This window comes from Fistularia commersonii, chromosome 1 (genome assembly GCF_037954325.1).
Source record: "Fistularia commersonii isolate RoL2024-O1a breed Wild chromosome 1, RoL_Fcom_v1.0, whole genome shotgun sequence".
Taxonomy (NCBI): domain Eukaryota; kingdom Metazoa; phylum Chordata; class Actinopteri; order Syngnathiformes; family Fistulariidae; genus Fistularia; species Fistularia commersonii.
Genome location: NC_141284.1, coordinates 27,627,037 through 27,651,644, shown reverse-complemented (window position 1 = coordinate 27,651,644; position 24,608 = coordinate 27,627,037). Strand labels below are relative to the sequence as shown.

The 24,608-nt window shown below is 39.1% G+C and overlaps 1 protein-coding gene across 3 annotated transcripts in view; it reads right to left on the bottom strand.

Moving 5' to 3' along the window:
* trim9 (tripartite motif containing 9) overlaps nucleotides 1-24,608 on the bottom strand; it is a 50,642-nt gene that overhangs the window by 5,478 nt on the left and 20,556 nt on the right. The window contains exons 4-10 of one of the 3 annotated variants that reach the window (XM_086158018.1): nucleotides 17,258-17,368; nucleotides 15,605-15,758; nucleotides 14,172-14,317; nucleotides 8,372-8,510; nucleotides 6,527-6,565; nucleotides 2,855-3,158; nucleotides 604-766 (exon numbers count right to left, since the gene is read on the bottom strand). In XM_086158018.1, coding sequence (XP_086014144.1) covers nucleotides 604-766; nucleotides 2,855-3,158; nucleotides 6,527-6,565; nucleotides 8,372-8,510; nucleotides 14,172-14,317; nucleotides 15,605-15,758; nucleotides 17,258-17,368 — 1,056 coding nt within the window. The remainder of the gene's footprint in view (nucleotides 1-603; nucleotides 767-2,854; nucleotides 3,159-6,526; nucleotides 6,566-8,371; nucleotides 8,511-14,171; nucleotides 14,318-15,604; nucleotides 15,759-17,257; nucleotides 17,369-24,608) is intronic. The other 2 variants (XM_086158027.1, XM_086158036.1) reach the window with 2 other exon arrangements.

Here is a 24,608-nt window from a genome sequence, read left to right as displayed (position 1 = left end):
TGAATATATATTCTCTCAAAAACCTTTTCTCACGAGTCATTTTCCGTCCGGTTGCAAGTAAAATTTTATAGAAAATAATAATAAAAAAAAAAACCATTTTTTTTGTTGTTGTTATTAGAGATGCAGAGCACACTTCTGGCCAAAATACTCAAAAACCCAATCAAAATAAAAAAAAAAGCAGGAAAAGTTCAACAAACATTTAACGTCTCACTCCAAGAGTACAATAATAACAGAGTAAATGTATTTTTAATTAGAAAACTGTAGAACTTGAATTTCCTGCCAAATTCTTATCATTTCTACTTTTTTTTATTCTATTTTTTTTTTACTTTTAAATCATGTGAGTATTTTCGCTCATTTTTTTTCTCAACCAAATATGTTATAAATATAAATAAATACATATAAAAAATAAATAAATAAATATAATATATAATAAATAAATGAATATATATAAAACCATGTTATAAATATATATATGTCATGTATATATTGTCATATATATATATATATATATATATGACAATATATCCAAATTTTGTCAGAATTTTCCCCCTCGATTAGAATATTTTCTTTCTGTGTTTATCAGCATTCTTTTTTGCGTTTTACCTGGACATTGCGGTTGAGGCTGATGGCAGGGTAATAAACGCCCTCCAGGCCCTCAAACGCCACGGGACCCTGCTGCTCGTCGTTGATGAGGAAGATGAGGATCCGACGCGAGAAGTCGAGCAAAACGCCGATTGTTGATCCTTTGGCGATGCCGCCGTCCGTCCTGGGCGATCATACGAGCGGGAATTAACTCAAGACGCGACATGACTTCGCTTTAAAACCTCGGGAATGTTTTTCAAATCATCAGCAACACGAAATAAGACTCGGCCGAAGGGAAAAATAGGTCTGCAATTTAGCAGGAAAAAAGGAGTAACATTAATATTAGCAAAGGAAAACGTTTCATTCATGCTCAGATTATATTCTTCATTTTCAGGAAAACAAAATACTTTTTCAAAATATTAAAATCTTTAGAAATCAGACATTTGATAGGTATTATTATATTTTCACTCCCATTTCTTTGAATTTCTGCAACTTTCTTTTCATGAATTGTTTTGTTTGGATTCTGTTATTTCCTATTGGTTTTAGAATAAAAAAAAGGCAAAGGTAAAGGTAACAGCAGAAGTAAATCATTTTTCAAAAAAATTAAATCTTGGAATAAATAAATCAAACATTTGATAGGTATTATTATATTGTCACTCCCATTTTCTTTTCATTAACTATCTTGTCTGGATTCTGGTATTTTCTATGGTTTTATAATAAAAAAATAAAAAAAAATCCAAATTTATAATTGAATACTGGCAATCATTTTTTCAAATAGTTTCTTTGTGAATTTGTGCTCATGGCCAAGACTTCAGCTTAACCTAACAGCAGAAGGAAAACATTTTTCCCAAAAATTTAATCTTGAAATAAATAAATCAAACATTTCACTCCCATTTTCTTTTCATTAATCATCTTGTTTGTTTTCTGGTATTTTCTATGGTTTTAAAATAAATGAATTCCAAGTTTATAATTAAAGATCGGCAATCATTTTTTAAAATTATTCTTTGTGAATTTGTACTCGTGGCCACTGGTTCTGCCAAAAGTAAAACAGCAGAAGGAAAACATTTTAAAAACTGAATAAATCAACATTTGATAGGTATTATTATATTTTCACTCCCATTTTCTTTTCATCAATTATCTCGTTTGCTTTCTGTTTTTTCTCTGGTTTTAGAATAAATAAATTCCAAGTTTATAATTAAATAACGGCAATCATTTTTTTTTTTAATAATTCCTCTGTGAATTTGTGGTCATGGCCACTGGTTCCGCTAAAAGTAAGCAGAAGGAAAACATTTTCAAAAAATTTAAATATCAGAATAAATAAAACAAACATTTGATAGGTATCACTTTTTTTTCACTCCCATTTTCTTTTCATTAATTATTCCGTTTGTTTTCTGTTTTTTTTTTCTGGTTTTAGAATAAATAAATTCCAAGTTTATAATTAAATGACGGCAATCATTTTTTTTAAAAATAATTCCTCTGTGAATTTATGCTCATAGCCACTGGTTCTGCTGAACCTAACAGCAGAGGGAAAACAGTTTTCAAAAAAATTAAATCTTGGTATAAATAAGTCAAACATTTGATAAGTATTATTATATTTTCACTCCCATTTGCTTTTTATTTATTATCTTGTTTGTTTTCTGTTTTTTTTCTATGGTTCTAGAATAAAGAAAAAAAAATCCAAATTTATAGTTGAATACTGACAATAATTTTTTTTTAAAGTAATTTCTTTGTGAATTTGTACTCATGGCTACTGGTTCTGCTAAAAGTAAAAACAGCAGAAGGAAAACATTTTCAAAAATGAATAAATCAACATTTGATAGATATTATAATATTTTCACCCCCATTTTCTTTTCATGAATTATCTTGTTTGTTTTCTGTTTTTTTTCTATGATTTTATAATAAATAAATTCCAAGTTTATAATTAAATACCGCTAATCATTTTTTTTTTCAATAATTTCTTTGTGAATTTATGCTTGTGGCCACTGGTTCTGCCAAAAGCAAAACAGCAGAAGGAAAACATTTAAAAAACTGAATAAATCAACATTTGATAGGTATTACTATATTTTAACCCCCATTTTCTTTTCATTAATTATCTCGTTTGTTTTCTGGTTTTTTTCTCTGGTTTTAGAACAAATAAATTCCAAGTTTATAACTAAATAACCACAATCATTTTTTTCTCAATAATTTCTTTGTGAATTTATGCTTGTGGCCACTAGAGGGCGCCAGTGAGCGCCCTGCGCCGCCGCAAACCAAGCTGGTTTTTTCCTCTCACCTGTTAGTGTGCGAGTTGTTGTGCATGAACCAGGAGCGGTTGTTGTCCACATACATGGCCCAGGCCTTGTCGTCCTTCCCCAGCATCACGTCCTTCATCACGTCGCCCCGGGCGACCCCGAACGCCGGGTCGGGGTGGTTGTCATAGCGATCCAGGGTCATCTCCCAGTAGTGCACGCCGCGGGAGAAGGAGGTGTTCCCCATCACCACCCTGTCGTCGTAGCTGTTGCACGACACCGTCAGGTTGTCGTTGGACAAGACGATGTCGGGGTGGGCGGAGGCGGGGTCAAAGGTGAACCAGGCGACTGCAAAAACGGGGCGGGAAAGGTAGCACATCCTTCTGTTTAACAGCAAGGCGACGCGACCACCAGGAGCACCAGACGATACGGAGGTGAGGCGGATCAAGAGGGATGGCGTTTGGGTGAGATGAATCCCGATTTTAAGCGATAATAACACGGATATTCTATCGGACCATTTTTTATTCATAGCGTCGTTTCGCGGAGGTTCTCGGTCATCCGGAACCCACGTGAATTCCGGTCGAAATCTTCTTGTTTTGGCAACCGGACTCGAATTTCTTTCGCTCGGAAGACGTTTCACGCTCATCCCAGAGGTTTCTTCAGTTCTAAAGATTTATAATTGCCAGGTTTTCAAGCGGCTTGTTGCGTAAGTCCCCGAAGTCCCCGAAGAGAATATTCAAATCTTTGTACTTTTTAAAACCTTAAAACACTTGATAGCCTTAACTTTGACACTTTCTATTTTATTGTATTTCTTATCCTCCCTCCTTCCTACTATTATCTATTAAGAATAAGAATAAGAATAAGAACAACTTTATTAATCCCGAAGGAAATTGCTGTGCCAGAGTTACAGAAAATATAACAGTAATAAATAATAAAAGAAAAGGCAGAATTAGAAATAAAAATAAACTATAAAGTGTCTCAGTGAAACTATAAAGCGTCTAAGTAAACAGTGATAAAACTATAAGTGTCTTAGTAGCAAGTGAGGTAAGGAGTGCACGATAGTATGATAGAAGGGAAAATTGTAGTGTAGCTGTTATGAGATGAATTATGAGATGATTATTGTTATGTTTTGCTTGAAACTCTGGCACATCAATTTCCTTCGGGATTAATACATTTGTTCTTATCTTATCTTAAGTGGAAGAGTTGATCTGCAGAAGCTAGGTGTAAGGCGGGGTTGCTATGCTAACCGCGGTGTCGAAAGAGCAACTCTTGGGCGATAACCTGGATTGGAATGTGAAAAGGTAAAAAGCAAAACAAAAGATCCTGTTGGATCGGATGAATTGAGGCTCACGTGGACGTTCTTGCTATTGATCCCGTTATGTTGTTGGTTGACTTCTTCACAAATGCTGGGATTGTACTTGGAAACGTACAACGCCGTACCGGGATCAATACCAAGACGGATTTCCCCATCCGGACCCTCCGGAAAGATCCGCCCTCAGTTCATGAGATCCAACTTATTGCCCAAAAGTTGCTCTTTCGTTCCAAAGAACGACAACCCCGTTAGCATAGCAACCCCGCCTCACACCTAGCATCTGCAGAATCCCGAAAACCTGGCCGTTATGTATCACTAGAACCGAAGAAGCCTCTGGTTTGAGGCGTGAAACATCTTCCAGGGAAGAAACTCAAGCGCAGCTGCAAGAAGACAAGAAGGTTTGGACAAGAATCCACAACATTCAACTACGGGAAACTACTCGGTGACGTCGCCGGCGTCAAGCAGCCTGCGGTCGACACGCTTCGGACAGAGTGTTTAGTCGAAAAGGCGTCTGAAATTAAAAGCGTCCCTCAAACCGAAAATATAGCGCAGGATTATCGCTGATGAAAGTGAAAATATCCAAGATCGGCCAAAGATTGAAAGGGCTGAATTTTTTTTCAAAGCTGATACGATATTTTGTATTTACAGTTTCAAAATGCTGCATCTTAAGCACATTTTACTAGCGTTAAGTCTTAATGACATTATCACTATTTCACTTTTAGGGTTATCAAGTTGCTGCTGTATTAATTTTTCGTTATTATTTTATTTTTTATTTTTTTTTACCTTAATAATCAACCCATATTATGTCTATTTCGTTAAAAATGTACATTAAAAAAATCTTAAAAAAAATGATCTGTTTCAATTTTCAGGCAATTTCCGTACACAGTTGTCCATTAAGAATATAACTTGTTCCAAAAGTTGATTTTTTTCGTATCTTAAATGAATTTTTCGCCATTTAAAATTACAGAAAACAAATTACTTGGTTCCAACCTCGCTATTATTTCATGTTCAATTTCCATAGAAAGTGTTATTTTTTTCTTATTTCAAGATAAAATTTGCTTGCATCGCCCTTCGGATCTTAAAAAATTCATATATAAAGGTATCTAAAAAGGCAGCTGTATTTTCTCTCTAAAGCCTCGCATTATGTTAATGCGAATCTGCTTTTAATTATTTACATTTAACTATTAGTTCAAATTGTGTCGTGTCCAAATTTGTATCCGATGTACCCGAAACCAGGTGGGGTACCAACACTTTATGACGGCCTTTTCGATCATGTTTCTGCAAATAAAACTAAATAAACAAGTTATTAACATGATGCGGATGGTATGAAGGGTGACATTAATACAACTGAGTACGTATTGTGCGCTTAAAATCGACCTATATTTGTGTAAATATGAACATTAACGGAAAAGAAAAGGTAAAATAGCGCGGTACAAACGCCGTACGATACAAACGGTGTTTCGCTTTACGACAAAATCGCCAACTGGCCGACCCTTTGGGAAACGCTTTTAAAAAATACATTTTTTTGTGTTTCAATTTGTAGGCGACGCTAACGAAACCGCAGCGCCACTTGACTCGGTTGGACAGCTGAGATGCGGGTGTGTTAAGCCGCATTTAGTAATAACAGTGCATTTTGTAATAAACGTCCAAAATGTAATAACTTTTTCATTTCGTTTTGTAATAAAGCCGCATTTTGTAATAAATTTTGCCGCATTATGTAATAAGTTATTACATATTGAGAAGATTATTACAAAATGCACTTGCAACTTTTTTATTTTCTAGGAAATGTAATAACATGGTGCATTATGTAATAACAATTCTAAAGCATAAGTTTGTTAATTGTATTTTATTTTACTGAAAAGTATTTGTAAAAGCTAGGCCTATTATTAGTATCAGTGTATTAGCCTAGTAGCAGTGCTTAGCAATTACTATCAGTACACTATTCAAAGGTTGCATTAACAGAGAATATTCTATAAATTCCATGTTATTACATTTCCTAGAGAATAAAAAAGTTGCAAGTGCATTTTGTAATAATCTTCTCAAAATGTAATAACTTATTACATAATGCGGCAAAATTTATTACAAAATGCATTGGGGCAGTTCATTACAAAATGCGGCTTTATTACAAAATGAAATGAAAAAGTGATTACATTTTGGACGTTTATAACAAAATGCACCGTTATTACAAAATGCGGCTCAACAGGGTGGTTGACGGCCGGGTGTCGGACGCTCTGATCGGGCTCCGCCGACCCCCCCAAAAACAAAAAACAAAAAAAACACAGCGGACGTTTGACAAAGACGGGAGCCCGCGGAGCGTCGGACGTCCCCGAGCGTGGCGTTCGGAGTGATGAAACGGCGTTATGACCAAGGCGGGGGAGGTGGGTGGTAGCAGAGCCGTCCATACCTGCGCCTATAGATTGCATATCGCATGGAGGGAGTCCTGCTGGAAGGTGAAATGAAGCAGGGGGGAAAAGGAAGGACGGAGAAGGGGGAGGGAAATAAAAAAGAGAAGGAAGGAAGCGGTGAAGCAGATGGCGAAGGGAGGGTCGACAGGGTCAGAAGCAGGCCTTGATCGGGGAAGCCGGTTTGAACTCAGTGGGCGAAAAAGACGAAATAGTGTGGGAAACCCAGATTCTCCGCAAAAAAAAAAAAAACGGGGTCTACTTGTCAACAAGACGGACGCCACTGAAGGACGAAGAGCTTCCCCGTCGATGCGGCGGCAGCGGAAGCGGATCTTAACATGGGATACCAGGGGCGCGGAACCAAACGTAAAGGTTTTAAAGGTTTTAAAGGAAATAGGAGCAAACGGACGACGGTCCAAATTGATTTGGGGGTGTTTTCCGGCTGATTCTGGGTTTCTAGGTGTTCAATAATCATATCAGCTGGTTGAAGGATAAAACAAACTTATAATTTGTCTGGAGACGGAGAAAAATCCAGACTGATCTTCGTTGGTTCGTCGTCCGCCGTCGCGCAAAAACGCCGTCGTAACACTTTCCCCCGAAGGATATGTATGTTTTCCAATAATCGATCAATAATCGGCGATAAATCAACCCGTGAGACAGGGTGAGCGCTCGTGTGCTGGGAGGAAGTGAAAACTTTCAGTCGTGATTTGATTAAAATCAGCAGAAACGGAGAGATAAAAACGGCGTGTCGGAGGAAAAGTGGATTTTCCAGCATGAAACGGATATAAAAGACAAAAAAAAAGGTAAAAGCTTTGGACACAAAAAGACAAATTTATCTATCTATCTATCTATCTATCTATCTATCTATCTATCTATCTATCTATCTATCTATCTATCTGTCTATCTATCCATCCATCCATCCATAGATCGATCCATCGATCGATCGATCGATCCATCCATCCATCCATCCATAGATCCATCCATCCATCCATCCATCCATCCATCCATCCATCCATCCATCCATCCATCCATCCATCGTTCCATCCATCCATCCATCCATCCATCCATCCATCCATAGATCGATCGATCGATCCAGCCATCCATCCATCCATAGATCGATCGATCCATCCATCCATCCATCCATCCATCCATCCATTCATCCATCCATCCATCCATCCATCCATCGTTCCATCCATCCATCCATCCATCCATCCATCCATCCATAGATCGATCGATCGATCCAGCCATCCATCCATCCATAGATCGATCGATCCATCCATCCATCCATCCATCCATCCATCCATCCATCCATCCATCCATCCATCCATCCATCGTTCCATCCATCCATCCATCCATCCATCCATCCATCCATAGATCGATCGATCGATCCAGCCATCCATCCATCCATAGATCGATCGATCCATCCATCCATCCATCCATCCATCCATTCATCCATCCATCCATCATCCATAGATCAATCGATCGATCCATCCATCCATCCATCCATAGATCGATCCATCCATTGATCCATCCATCCATCATCCATAGATCGATCGATCCATCCATCCATTCATAGATTGATCGATCGATTGATCGATCCATTGATCCACCCATCCATCCATTCATAGATTGATCGATCGATAGATCGATCCATCCATCCATCCATCCATGCATTGGTGTATCCTGCTCCCATCTCAGTGTGTATTGCACATTAAGGTGTGTATTCTGCCGTCAGCGACCATGTAATCCTCTCTAAACTCTGTGTGTGTGTGTGTGTGTGTGTGTGTGTGTGTGTGTTTCAATCTCCTCTGAGCCTCCAAGCTGGTCTCCTGAGTTTCCCTTCGTACCCTCTGAGGTGTGCATGAGCAGCGTCTTGCTGTACTGTCCCACGCCGCTGCCGTTGAAGGCCTTCACTCTGGCCTTGTAGGTGCTGTTGAAGTGAAGGCCGTCCACGGTGCAGATGGTCTCCGTCCCCACGTAGACTTCCTGCAAACACCGACAAACCCCCGTCCGGTTTGTGTAGAAATAGACGGGACTCGCTTGGGTTCCGCGTCGGCGGGCGTCAATGAGTCAGAGGAGGAAGCGGAGGAAGAAATATCCTCCCTCGCAAGTCGGGAGACCGTCGTCTCAAAAAACACAACGTGAGGAAACTTCCGATCCTCCTTCTGTCAAAAAAGCGCCTTTTATTACCGTTATTATTCCGACGATTCGATATTTTGAGCTTCATCGAGCTTCTAATACCACGGATGTTTACTCATCGTTCCTCCCCTATTTTTGGATCCTTTAAAAGAATTGCGCGACCCGCTTGGGAAAATAAAATATTTAATCGAAGTGGATTTTATTCGTGTTTTAGTTCTAAGTTGGAAGATTATTGTGAAATATTAAAATAAAATGGCATTTATTATTTTTTTCGCCGCTCAGAATAAACGTCACACCGGCGGAAGGTGGTATAGTCCCGATTTGCAGGAGCAAAAATCACATTAACCAGGTAAAATAAATATTTATGAAGATATTTTCCAAATATCTATTTGTTATTTTATTATTTCATCATGAAATCTTCCAGCTTATTGACCTCCACTCGCGGTAGTTTAGCGTAGTTATTCGTGTTTTAGTTCTAAGTTGGAAGATTATTGCGATCTTGAAATATTAAAATAAAATTATATTTATTATTTTCGCCGCTCAGAATAAACGTCACACCCGCAGAAGGTGGTAAAGGCCCGATTTTCAGATGCTGTGCGCAGAAGTTTCAGGAGCAAAAATCACATTAACCAGGTAAAATAAATATTTATGAAGATATTTTCCAAATATTTATTTTTAATTTTATTATTTTATCATGAATTCTTCCAACTTGCTAACCTCCACTCGCTGTAGCTTAGCATAGTTTAGAGTTGGTCTTGGTGCCGTACTCGCTAAAGAGCGACGACCCTATTGATGGTTTCAGCTAATTTCTGGACTAGAAGCCGCTACTTTTTGCGTCTTAAACAAGGATGCGGCTAATTAATGGATTTTTCCATAAAATAGTCACATCAGACCACTAAAATTCTGAGGACGTTTAACGGTTTTAGGTCGCAGGAGGAAGATCAGCTGGAATGGGACAAAGCAGGGATGGAAAATAGATGGATGGATTGACTTTTTCTTGCCTATTTATTTTTTTCAACAGCCGTGTTACAACCACTGTTTGCAAAAAGAAAGCATTTCCAGTATGTATTTGCGGATATTACCGGTATGTATTGAATTAAAAGTTAAAACATTTTTCTGTGTAAATATCTCATGCGGCTTATAGACAAGTGCGACCTAAATTTCGTTATTTTTAGCCGTTGCGGCTAATATTCAGGTGCGCTAAGTAGTCCGGAAATGATTTGTAACTAGTTGGATCACAAACTTTGCTTCCGTGACTTTGACCTCTAGGCAACTAGTCGGATCGGTAACCATGCTAACGTGTTCATGACGGCGAGGTGGTTGGTTGGTGGTCACCTCTACGTTACGGCGAGACATTAAACCCTGCGGGGAAACGAGCGCTAGCTGGGCTAACCGCGTAGCTTCCCGTCTTTACAGGTCAGAGGACAATGTCCTCATATGGGGACATTAGGTTTATGTGACTGGATTACATTAATCTGATCTTTTGTTTGGTGCTTGTGTGTTTTTGTGTTTGAGGCATCAGGGAGGAGAAGTCACGGTCGGGAAGACCTTCGTCAACCGCTACTCCGCCAAAACGACCGAAACGCTTCAGGAAAAAGTGTAAAAGTCTCTAACGTATCACTTAGTGGGGCCTCTTTCTGGGTCATCACTTCGCTTTTAGCGTGGACGTCATGCGATAGCGGTGGATAAAATGTGAGACTTTGTGCGTTGAAGCCATTTCAGATATTTAAAGCGCTTCTCTTCTGTTCTAAAATCCTCCGCCGATGACAGACGCAGGGAAACACTGGAGGAAAATGGAGACCTTTAAATGGAGCGTAACTGATACCATTATTTGGAGAGAATATAGGCGTACCTGTGTGTGTGTGTGTGTGTGTGTGTGTGTGTGTGTGGTTTGTATATTTGAGCCGGCCAGGAGTTCGGCTTAATAGCACCTGAACTCCATTCATAAAATCAGCATTTTTAGAAAAGTCGCCGGCTTGCGCTTTTGCATTCAGATGCGAAAAACCACAAATGTGTGTTTTGTGAGAATTTTTTTTTTTTTTTTTTTTTTTTTTTTGTTTGTCGGGAAAGTATTTCCGGGTTGTTCTTCGCTTTGACACTGGACTTCCGAAAGCCGGTTTTGCACCGTAGGAATTTTTTGCGACGTTACATTCAGCTCTGAATGTATCGTCCAATCAGCGTGCAGCGCCAATCCGTGGGGAAACGCCCCTTTTTGGGGTGATTTTCAGTCAGATTGAAATAATGTGGATTTTTTTTTAAGCGAAAAACCTTTTCATACGAGTTTGTATCAAAAACTGAATAAGGAACGAGCAAAACATAATACTTTCCATACAGTGTCTCTCATAAGTATCCACGCCCTTGGATGTTTGACCCTTTTAGTGCTTTCATAAATCAATCATAGGCAGTAAAATTTGGCTTTTTTAACGCAAAAATTTATTGGAAAAAACGCTTTAATGTCGATGTGAAAACAGATTTCTACTCAGTACTGTCAATTAAATAAAAATATATAAAGAAATATAAATGTTTGCATTATTAATCACCCTTATTTTAAGTTCATGGTCTAATTCAATAGAGGTCCATCAAAGTCATCAAATACTTATGATAGGCACTGTATATGACTTCATATTTTCTGTTTTCTGCCTTTCTTTTTGGCATTTTGAGAGGTAGCACGGTGCCAGTATTAGCATAAAACCGCAATCAGTATTGTCACCAGAGAGGCCGGTTATGGGTCGCAGAAGAGCGTTCTTGGATTTGTAGTACTTGCAATACATGCACTGTACGCAAGAATATCACCATTTCTGGGAGGGTTAGCATGGTGCCACTATTAGCATAATGCCGCTTTGACTCGCCTTTTATGGGTCACAGAAGAGCATTCTGGGATTGGTAGTATTCGCAGTACATGCACTGTAGACTAGAGTACCGCGATTTTTTGGAGGGTTAGCATGATGCCAGAATTAGCATAATGCCACTTTGACTCCTGTCAACAGAGGGGAGGCCGTTTATGGGTTGCAGAAGAGCATTCTGGGATTGGTAGTATTCGCAGTACGTACACTGTAGACTAGAGTACCACCATTTTTGGGAGGTGCCAGTATTAGCATAAGGCCGCTATCGCTACTCCCAACAGGAGAGGCTGCTTATGGGTCGCAGAAGAGCGTTCTTGGATTTGTAGTACTAGCAGTACATGCACTGTACGCTAGAATATCACCATTTCTGGAAGGGTTAGCATGGTGCCATTATTAGCATAATGCCGCTTTGACTCCTGTCAACAGAGGAGAGGCCTTTTATGGGCCGCAGAAGAGCATTCTGGGATTGGTAGTATTCGCAGTACATGCACTGTAGACTAGAGTACCACCATTTTTGGGAGGTGCCAGTATTAGCATAAGGCCGCTATCGCTACTCCCAACAGGAGAGGCTGCTTATGGGTCGCAGCAGAGGGCTAGCTCTAATAGTCACTGGGTTTGGCTTGGGTTTGGCTTCGCCGGCCAAATATAATCACACTGTGGGCCTCGTCTGGCCCGCGGGCCGGAGTTTGACATGTATGCTTCACACTGTGGGCCTCATCTGGCCCGCGGGCCGGAGTTTGACATGTATGCTTCACATCCTTTGCTCAAATGCGTTGGAGTGGCGGAGATTTTGTGAAACTTTGTAAAACTCCCGACGCTAGAGAGGAACTTTACAGGTTTGGGGATCAGGCTACTATCCTCCTCCACTGTACGGAGGCCATTGTTGCGGAGGTCTCTTTGCAAACAAAGACGGGGCCTCGATGTAAAAGACAGGCGGAGGGTCCGAGGCGGATGGATTTCACCGGGAACCTCTCGCCTCTTTGATCACGGATCGCACTTCCTGCCGGATCATCCCGGCCGACAGCTGCGCCGCGGAGCCTCCTTCCTCGAACACATGACAACCCCGGGTCACGTGACCCAGGGCTCAAATCACCCGGAGACGGATCGTACCGCCGTCGCAATTCGACTCCGGGGATTTTACGGCGACAAAAGCCCGCTTTCAGGCCACCTGGCGGTCTTTGTTTTGAGGAAGAGTATCGTTTTAGAAAGGTGAATTATCGCTCAACGATAAGAAATACTAATTAGAAATACTAGTTTAGTATTAGATTAGTATGAGAAAATACTAATCCTGTCAACAGATAATATACTAATTAGTATTACTAATACTAACCTAAGAAATACTCAGGAAACAATATATATATATATCTATATCGTTTCTTCAATCCCTATATATGTATTTTTTCTTTTTTAAAATGTAATATGTTGTTCTTCTTATTATTTTTTTCTTATTTATTATTTCCTGGATATTTCTAATTACAATTACGTTTTCTGAACGTTGAAAATGGTTTTCTTGGAATTTTTCATTTATGTCTTCTTTTTTCACTTATTATTTCATTCATTTATTTTTTTCTTATTTATTATTTCTTTGGCATTTTTCATTACAATTCTTGTGTTTTCTGAAGGTTGACAATGGTTTTCTCACAATTTCTGATTTATTTCTTCTGTTTTTTTCATTTATAAAGTTTTTCTTCTTATTTATTATTTCTCAGATATTTTCTATTACAATTCTTATGTTTTCTTAAGGTTGAGAATGGCTTTCTTAGAATTGCTAATTTATTACTTCTGTTTTTATTTGTATATATATATATATATATATATATATATATTTTGTTTCCTGAGTATTTCTTATTGCAATTATATTTTCTGAGGGTTAACCATTTTTTTTTCTTAGAAATTCTGATTTATTTCTTCTTTTTCGAATTTATTGTTTGATTTTTCTTTATATTTTTCTGATTTCTTAATTCTTAGAAGAATCTTATCACAATTCTTGTGTTTTCTGAAGGCTGACGATGTTTTTCTTACAATTTCTGATTTATTTCTTCTGTTTTTTTTTTTATTTATAAAGTTTTTCCTCTTATTTATTATTTCTCAGGTATTTTCTATTACAATTATTATGTTTTCTAAAGGTTGAGAATGGCTTTCTTAGAATTGCTAATTTATTACTTCTTGTTTATATATATGTATATTTGTTTCCTGAGTATTTCTTATTGCAATTATATTTTCTGAAGGTTGACCATTTTTTTTCTTAGAAATTCTGATTTATTTCTTCTTTTTCGAATTTATTGTTTGATTTTTCTTTATATTTTTCTGATTTCTTAATTCCTAGAAGAATCCTATCATGTTTTTCTTCTTATTTATTATTTCTCAGGAATTTTCTATTACAATTCTTATGTTTTCTAAAGGTTGAGAACGGCTTTCTTGGAACTGCGTATTTATCACTTCTGATTTTATAAGTATGTATATATATTTTGTTTCCCGAGTATTTCTTATTGCATTTATATTTTCTGAAGGTTGACCATTTTTTTTTTTTTTTTATTTATAATGTTTTTCTTCTTATTCATTATTTCTCAGGTATTTTCCATTACAATTATTATGTTTTCTAAAGGTTGAGAACTCACTTGACGTTTATCTGTTAAAAGTTAGCAACCGAGTGTGGAACGCCTACCCTGAACGGCCCCCCGTTTCCGTCGTCCAGCTCCAGGATGTAACCGTCCACGGCGATGGTGGAGAGCGGCGGCTGTTTCCATGACAACGTGGCGCTGTTGTTCTGAGTGCAGCATTCCTCCAGCTGAAGCATGGGAGCGGCCGGCACTGAAGGGGGGAAACCAGAGCCGCGTCACGCACGAGCAGGAATCCACGAACCCATTGGGTTTTCATCGTTTATAAACTGTTATAACAACATATTCATCAAAAACCTCCCCGAGGCGCCGAACCTGTTTGGCTGTGTAATGATTTTATTTTTATTTTATGGAGTATTTGAGCAGCAGAGGGAGGAAGGGAGCCGCGACGGTTAATAAAAGCCGGGGGAAGATTTCGTCAATTTCGGCAATTTTTATTTTGATTTTTTTTTTTACATTCCGGCTGCGGAAACGCAAGACGTTTTCCTCACTTTTTATTTTTAAATACTAACTTCTTCTTCTGGGCTTTTGCCAGAAGCAAAACGAAAATGCTCTCTGGTTGCTGTCGCGGCAAAAAATATCATGTTTTATTTAGACCTTCAAATTCAAAATTGCATTTTAAAAATGAACAAAGAAAAATAACAATAAATATTAAATAATAATAAATATTGCAGGATAAGCATAAAATGATGGATGGATGAAAATAATAAATAATAGATAAAAAATAAAAAATAAAAAATAAAAAATAAAAAATAAAAAATAAAAAATAAAAAATAAAAAATAAAAAGTAGAAAATAAAAAATAAAAAATAAAAAATAATAATATTTGGGGGTTAGGAGGTGTAGCAATCGTCTTTGAACTGAACATTCCTGGTGCGATTACTACTATTGAAACATATTTTTATTAAATATTTGATTATTTTCAAAAGCCGGGCGACCAATCCAGCCGACTTGGGGGAAAAGCTGTCTAACGGCGCCGTGGCTCCAAGACAACAGAAATAAAGAAATAGCTGTTTCATTTGATGTCATTAAAAAGGTTTTTGACATTTGCATTTGGCGGCGTGTCGTGTGAATATTTCCAAAATGTAAAATATGTGCCGCGGCTCAAAATAAGTTGGGAAACGCCGTTTTACCGAACACTCTTTATCCTCGATTCATTCAAACCACGCTAAAAAAAGCGGGTAAAATCATACCAAAACGATCATAAACACGTGATAACATCCAGACGACGTGAGCCGATTTTGATTATCATTTTCACAAGAGCAGGAAAAAGGATGCAGATTTATTCGGGTAAAACTCAATTACACGCCCGGATCTCACGAGCTTAATGGAAAATAACCCCTTCCGAGGTCAGTTGGACTAACTAGTTTTTAAATCCTCCCCCCGGACACTGATTTGATGGCACATTTCAGCCTTGCGGGTGTTTCCTCCTGGGACGGCTTCGCCTCTTCGCCCTCCTCATCCTCTTAAAAGCATCTCACCTTTCATCTGGACAAAGTCCAGCTGGTGGATGGTCTGCAGGAGCGGCCCGCTGTCCAGCGTCAGGTCGAAGTCGCTGGTCATCCTCGGGGTGAGCGTCCCTTTCCCCCATTGGCTCTCCGTCATGTGGACACGCCGGATCAGAGCGTCGGAGATCTGAGATCCCGGAAAAACAACAAAACAGGGTTGACGGAATGTTTGAATAAGAAATCGAAGATACAGACGTGCAGTCGTGTGTTTTAATTTGCTATTTTTTTTTTCGTGTGACCTCAGCGGCGTATTTATATTTACCGGCTACCAGTAGCTGCCAGGATCAAGCACAAGGTCCTGACCCTGGCCTTCAAAACCACCTCAGGAACAGGTCCAGCATATCTGACCGAAATGATAAGACCTTATGTTCCCGGCAGAGAGCTGCGTTCCTCTAATACAAACCTACTAGCAGTACCTTCTGCTCGCTCTAAGCGATCTCAGGCTAAACTGTTCTCAGTTCTACTCCCTCAGTGGTGGAACAAACTTCTGGAAGCAACAAGACTAGCATCATCTCTCTCAACCTTCAAGAAACAGGTAAAAACTTTTCTCTTTCAGGACTTTTTACTGCGCTGATGCCCCAGATCAGGTTAGGCAGCAAGTTAGGCTATGCAGTGTGTGTGTGTGTGTGTGTGTGTGTGTGTACGTTTGTGTATGTCTTTGTCCAAAAAAACAAAACAAAAAAAAACAAAAACTCACTAACCCAAGCTTACTGTTCTGTATATTTCCTGTGCATCGTGTATTTGCAGTCCTTATGTCCTCTATTGTAAGTCGCTTTGGATAAAAGCGTCTGCCAAATGTAATGTAATGTAATGCAAATCCAATGTAATGTGTGTGTGTGTGTGTGTGTGTGTGTGTGTGTGTGGCGTTCAAATCCAGTCATCCCCAATTTTGCAGCGATAATATTTCACTTCCCTTCAGCCTGCCTTTGGTAAAAAAAGTCACATATTTTATATAATTTTAGATATTTTTTCAAGTTTAATTTCAAGAATTTTATTATAATATTCAGTTTTTTTTCAGCTGATTTTCAGGGATTTTTTTTTTTTTACTTTAGATGCTAATAAAAGAAAAAAATACAATAATAATAATAAGAAGAACAATAATAATAATAATAAAAATACTTCTTAGTTGCAGCTCTTTGCTGTCTCTGACTTCCTGCTTTATTTTGTCATCAACACATTTACGTCACTGTGTTTTTGTTTTTCCCGGTCACACTTTGATCCACTCCAATTATTTCCCTTTTCCCTCTTCCTCATTTTCCCGCTTTCATTCCGAGTCCTAGTTTTAGCGATATTTACAATTTCCCTTCCTCCGCCCGCCGCCGACACACAGCTTTGTCTTCCGCCTAAAAAGTATTTTCATCCTTACAAATAAAATAACCAGTCTAGTTCACCCACTCGTGAGTATTTCAGTGTTTCCTGCCCGTCTGTGCCGCACACACACACACACACACACACACACACACACACACACACACACACACACACACACACACAACGCTATCCCTTCAAATAGGCTGCCTGTTATTTTAATGGGATTCAAAACTAGCCTTCTATGAGCCACCGAAAGCTAGGATGACAAAGTGTGTGTGTGTGTGTGTGTGTGTGTGTGTGTGTGTGTGCGCTCACCTGGAGGAATCCACTGGGGTCGTTCTCCTTGATGACCTCCAGGCAGTACTCCATCAGGCCCGTGGTCTGACGCAGCTTCACCGTGCAGTGGGAGATCTGATCCCGGACAACCTGGACGGAAACGGAAGGGGAGGAAAAAAGAAAAGAAATAAAATTAGAAAATAAATTAATGAATAAACGGCAAAGATGGAGAGAAGAGGAGGAAGGTGAAGAAGGGGTTACACGCAATGTAACGGAAGTATCTGTGGCTGGCGTCCGTCTCACCGACGGTTGGAGAAAGTAGTCGAAATTCAAGTTGGTATTTTCGATTTATTTCTCCTTTTTAATTTATTACTTTATTTATTTTCTTTTTTATTATTTCTTTTTACATAGCTTGGTTTTCTGAAGGTTGATAATGGTTTTCTTAGAATTTTTGATTTATTTTTTCTTTTTTAAAATGTAATATGTTGTTGTTCTTATTTTTTTTTTCTTATTTATTATTTCTTAGGTATTTCTCATGACAATTCTTGTGTTTTCTGAAAGTTGATAATGGCTTTCTGAGAATTCTTGATTGATTTCTATATTTTTTCATTTTCATTATTTCTTGGATATTTCTTATTACAATTACGTTTTCTGAACGTTGAAAATGGTTTTCTTGCAATTTTCCATTTATGTCTTCTTTTTTCACTTATTATTTTATTCATTTATTTTTTTCTTATTTATTATTTCTTTGGCATTTTTCATTATAATTCTTGTGTTTTCTGAAGATTGACGATGGTTTGCTTGGAATTTTTGATTTATTTTTTCTTTTTTAAAATGTATTATGTTGTTTTTATCAATTTTTTTTCTTATTTATTATTTCTTGGGTATTTCTTATGACAATTCTTGTGTTTTCTGAAAGTTGACGATGGCCTTCTGAGAATTCTTGATTGATTTCTATATTTTTTCATTTTTATTATTTCTTGCATATTTCTTATTACAATTATGTTTTCTGAACGCTGAAAATGGTTTTCTTGGAATTTTTCATTGATGTCTTCCCCTTTTCATTTATTGTTTTATTCATTTATTTTTTTCTTATTTATTATTTCATAGGCATTTTTCATTACAATTCTTGTATTTTCTGAAGGTTGACAATGATGGTCTTAGAATTTCTGATTTATTTCTTCTGTTTTTTTTTTTTTATTTATAATGTTTTAATTCTTATTTATTATTTCTTAGGTATTTTCATACAACAATTCTTATGTTTTCTAAAGGTTGAGAACAGCTTTCTTAAAATTTCTTATTTGTTACTTCTGTTTTTATATGTATATGTATATGTATATGTATGTGTATATATATATATATATATATTATATATATTTTGGTTCCTGAGTATTTCTTATTGCAATTATGTTTTCTGAAGGTTGACCATTTTTTTATGATTTATTTCTTCTTTTTTTGAATTTATTATTTCATTTTTCTTTAGATTTTTCTGATTTCTTATTTCTTAGATAAATCTTATTACAATTCTTGTGTTTTCTGAAGGCTGATGATGTTTTTTTTTACAATTTCTGATTTATTTCTTCTGTTTTTTTTTTTTATTTATAATGTTTTTCATCTTATTTATTATTTCCCAGGTATTTTCTATTACGATTATTATGTTTTCTAAAGGTTGAGAATGGCTTTCTTGGAACTGCATATTTATTACTTCTGATTTTATATGTATGTATATATATATTTTGCTTCCCGAGTATTTCTTATTGCATTTATATTTTCTGAAGGTTGATCATTTTTTTCTTAGAAATTCTGATTTATTTCTTCTTTTTTTGAATTTATCATTTGATTTTTCTTTATCTTTTTCTGATTTCTTAGATAAATCTCATTTCAATTCTTGTGTTTTCTGAAGGCTGACGATGTTTTTCTTACAATTTCTGATTTATTTCTCCTGTTTTTTTTATTTATAATGTTTATTTATAATAATGTTGTGACATCGGCGAAGAGCGCTAAAGAAAATAAAGCGAAGAGTCGGGCGAAGAAGCAGATGACGGAGGATTGTTTCTGAATAAATAACCAGGGAGTCGTGACGATGGACGACGTCGGACGATGACGACACCAAGTGAACGGTCGTCGGTGGCAACGGTTACCGACGGAGACGGTCCGAAAAGGGAGATCCCCCCATCAATCAAACGTCCGCCGAGACGCCACGCAACAGACGACGGGGGGATGTTGGTCTGAGCGTTGCTAGGCAACAGTACCTTCACAGCTGCGGTCTGGAGAGGCTGAACTGAACACGGAAAAACACACACACACACACACACACACACACACACACACACCCTCGCCCTTGTCTCACGTGCCTGGTTGGTTGGAATATAAGAGAAATTTAGATATTAATTACTATTTTCTGCACAGAAAATTGGATTTTACGGTGAAATACGGCATTTTTTACAATGCAGACGCAAATAATGCTGTTATTAAGTTTTGTTTTTTTTTTAAATTAAGAGCCTGATGCAAACACATCTGAGAGTCCTGGGATGATCTGGAGGTCTTTTTTTTAAATTATGTCTTAAATCATTTTTTTCAATAAAAATCAATCATTCATCCATTGACACAATTCAATGCAATATAATGAATAAAATCCTTGTATTTTTTTGACGCCCAATTTTTGATCCCTGTCATTCCCGTCAAATTTCAAATATTGGGTCGATCCATCGCTCGAAAGCACAGTTCATCGCTCCGGTTTTGGAACTAATATTCCGATACGACATAATAACAGTCCAACGTACGCCGAAGCACAAGCACCTACTCCTTGTTTTTATAACGTACATATCGATCAATAGCATAAAGTAAGAGACGGTACCGGTCTGCGGATCAATGGGTACCGGGCCACACAAGAAATAATCAATTATTTCCAATGGATTTAAAATCTGAGTCTGAACAACCTTTATTTTGAAAAATCTTTTATTTTTGAAAAATGACCGGAATCTCTCGGTAACATCTCAGTCACTTGAGCGCCAAAAATGTAACCCGCAAAAAAAAACAAAAAAAAAAAAGTAAAAAAACAGACGTGTCAAACTCACGGCCCGCGGGCCGAATGTGGGCCGTCACCTGACCTTAAAAGGTCAGATTGTCTTCAAATGAATAAGTCAAAAACATGCATTGATCATATATTACCCGCTAAGTGACGGCGTCCCGCCATTCGATCGCAGTGGATCGTTTTGACACCAAACGCGGAGCTAAGTTTGCTAAAGTTAGCCTTGCAGAAAACCAGACCATCATTTTTTTTACATCTATTTAAATGCATGTGTAACATTTTGGATTTGAATGAGTCATAATGAATGAGTTATTTTATATGAAGGAGTAGTTGCATTTATTTTACATTACATTTAGTTATATCTATACTGTTGCCGTTCCATGTGGCCCTTTGAGGGCAACCATGATGCTGACGTGGCCCCTCGGTGGAAACGAGTTTGACACCCCTGATCTAGAAGAAGACCAAAGAGAAGATTTATGGACATAGTGAGAGAGGATACTGGAAGTTTTTTCTACTCCTACCCTGCCCATCAGACTTTTAGATGACTCAGATTTTATTCATCGGAACAGTGACAATGACCAAAAGGCAGGAAGCAGAGCTGGAGGTAACAGAGATGAAGATGCTGAGGTTCAGGAATGAGTCCATCAGAGGGACGGCACACATTAGATGTTTTGGAGAGAAGGTCAGAGATGGTTGGATCATGGACAGAGAAGGGAGAGTGAATATATTGGTAGACGGATGCTGGAATTGAAGGTCTGGAGGAAGACCAAGGAGAAGATGGATGGATATGAAGGTAGTTGGTGTGAGAGGAGGATCCAGAGAATAGCGTTAGATGGAGACGGTAGATTTGCATTGGAGACCCCTGAAGGGAAACGTCAAAAGGAAAAGAAGTATTTGTCACAGGGGTGCAGGACATGTATGACCGAGAGAAAGTGATGAGGTCCTTGGTTCAAACCATGGTGAAGATCTGGGTAGAAGGTTGCTGAAGGTGGAGCCGCCAGACAGGAGGTCTCGAGGAAGAGCAAAGAGCAGATTTAAGGACGTTCTGAGAGAGGAAATGAAGGTAGTCGGAGTGAGAGAGGAGGATCCAGGGATAGGGTTAGATGGAGAAGGTGGATTTGCAGAGGAGACCCCTGAAGGGAAAAGTCAAAAGGAAAAGAAGTATTTGTCACAGGGGTGCAGGACATGTATGACCGAGACAAAGGGATGACTGAGATGGTTTGGACATGAACACTCCTCGGTTCAAACCATGGTGAAGCACTGGGTAGGAGGTTGTGAGAGGAGGATCCAGAGAATAGTGTTAGATGGAGAAGGTTGATTTGCTGTGGCGATCCCTGAAGGGAAAAGCCCAAAGAAGAAGAAGAAGACAGTAAGCTTGGAAATAAATAGTCCCATCGGTATCAGCTGATAGCGGACTTGGGTTATAAGGGATGAAAATCCTCAAGCAATTTACGCCTCTGATTGAGATAGATGATGCTCCCGAGAGGTAGCGCGACGTCCTAGCGCCGATTGGCTCGTCCTCACGCCTCCATCGGACCTCGGGCGGCGACGGCGTGCAGGTTTCTCCTCGCTCAGGTCCACGCCGTTCTGCCAATCCGATGAACCATCCCGCCCGCGGACGCAACCAGAATAACAATCGTCGGGGAATCTCACCGACACGCATCACCTCCCTCCCCCCCCTTCCAAGCTTCTCGCCGCCGCCTCTCCTCCTCGCCGGCTTTAAATCGACTTCGGGATTAGATAAAGGCGGCCGCGGGCGACAGGAGCTCCGGCGGATAATTGGCGCGGGGACGATTCATTCATCTGAATTTACCAGAGATGGAAAGGAACACAGCTTCAGGCTGGACAGAGGAGGAAGTTAAGCATCTTTAAGAGAACGATGGGGGGTTGGAGAACGAAGACCCATGTGACCGTCATGGAGGAAGAGGAAGCAGAAAGAAACCGAAAATGAAAACGACGACGGGCAAATCGAAGAGAGGGGACAGTTTCTCCGCTCAGATGTCGAGCTTCTTCTTCTTCGATCAGTTCCGGTATCGATCGGAAAGTGTCTGGAATCCACCGAGTGAACAAAGTTGACCCTGATTGGATAAAAAAAACGGTCCAGGGAGACGCCAGCTGCAAATTGTTCCACTCAGGAGGATGAAATGAAACACATGATCGGGACATTTGTTTTAAAGTGATGACATGAACGAGATAGGAAGGTGGGAGGAACGCGATCCTGTGTGTGTGTGTGTGTGTGTGTGTGTGTGTGACGGTCAGAGGAAGTGACAGCAGCCACTTCCTCCGACACTCGCCTGTCGCCGCGGATCACGGCGCCGAGCGCGGCGTGATGCTAACGCGATGAGAAATTGGAAGCGGGGAAACGACGGGACGGATTTCAGCCCGGACGCAAGTTTACATCCTTTTTACGATAAATCTTCTTCTCGGTCTTTTTACCTTCAGGGGTCGCCACCTTCTCCATCTAACCTTAATGCAACACATTCTGCTGCCGTTGTAGTTTGGCTTTTCATTCTTGGACAATGTGTTGGTTTTCTGGGAGGCTAACGTTAGCATACTTAGCTCCTGTCGCTCATCCTGATCCTAGCCATCCTGGAACCTGAACATCCTCCTGTCTTTCGGTCATCGTCAACGTCCCGATGAATAGAATCGAAATAATCTTAAAGTCCGATGGGCGGGGTATGAGTAGAAAAATAAATCTTGAAAAATATACTTTTTAATTGAAAAGGACATCCAGACGAATGAAACCAGCAGGTCCTGACATTCTCAATGAAGGGGTTGTGGAACGTTGTTAGGATTGCCAGATACATTATTGGATTTCACATCTAGGCCTTCAGTTGTGCTCCGTTTATCAAACCACCCCTCAATAACTGTTTTAAGGTGATAAAAACCATCTGATTATAATAAGATGGTTTCAAACCTTAAATCTCTGACTAGCCAATCAAAGGGCTTGTGACGCGCCGACATTATTGTAGCCTTCTCGAAGGCCTCGCTGTCTCATTTTGAAATCTGATAGGTAGAAGCACGGGTTTCATTGACACTTGTTTTTTTTTTATGCTGGAGCGCCTGCAAATCTGATTCTGCAGGCCTCCGGGCAGATTTCTTTGACTTCAACCCTGCCCGGCAACAAATAATGTCTGAAATGTGATTGGTTAAATGCTTTAATATGTAAATACATGTTTGGAAGCAGCACAGCCGGGGAAAAAGCTATGAGGGGAAGCAGACATACCATTTGTAATCATTTAATCAATTTAATTTATTTTCAATTATTTAACATTTGATTTAATTATACGTAAATATATGTGAAATCAGTCTGTCATTCAGATATCTTTTTAGGCCAGCAGAGAAGGCCTTGACGGCCACTGGAGTCATGTATTGATCACTCACAGGGGCAATCGAACCAGGAATGCTCGCATCCAAAAACGATCGCCTGACCTCCGGAACAAATGTTTAAATTCAACAACCGTTCACACGGGACCAGAAGAGAGGCCGAGACAAGATGGAGGACGTCATCGCCGTCATCGTCGTCTCCTCGCTGAGATCCGGCGGCGGCAGGGCGAAGAGGCTTGGCCTCGGGGCGACTGGAGGAACCGGCCTCCTCGTTCACCCCGCTCCGACCAATCGGCTTCGATCTGCGAGTGCCTGCAGCGGTGAGGGATGGCGTGTGTGTGTGTGTGTGTGTGTGTGTGTGTGTGTGTGTGTGACAGTGACGAATGGCTTTACGATCCACACGTCACGCTCCGCATTAAAACAACGCCGCTTCAATTCGACTGCAACTTCCGGAGAGTAGCAGCCTCTCCGTCGTCCTTCGACGCCCTCAAACAGGAAGCAGCTGAGGGGAATATAACTAAATGTAATGTTAAATAAATGTAACCTCCTTCAGGTTAAATAACTATAATTTAGGACTCATTCATATCCAGATTGTTACATATGGATTTAAAAAACTGATGTTTACCAGTTGCTCTGTTGCAAAGCTAGCTTTCACATCTGCAGGGTTTTTGCTGCCGTCCTAGTTTGGCTTTTAATTCTCGGACGATGTGTCGGTTTTCTAGAAGGCTAACTTTAGCATAGTTAGCCTTTTCTAGAAGGTTTTCTAGAAGGCTAACTTTAGCATAGTTAGCATCGCGTTTGGTGTCACAATGCCGATGTAGATTGTACGCTTTGATAACCGACAAAACCGGAATACCGCTTTTTCTCCTTGAAGCACCAGCATGTTTTGTCCTTCGCATCTTTCATGTAGTTTATGGTCAATGCATTTATTTATTTGTCTTATTTATTTGAATATAAACAGACCTTTTCAGACGTCTCGTTTTTAAGATGTTTAAGATATTGAAGACACTGCACATAAAGTGAGGTGACAAA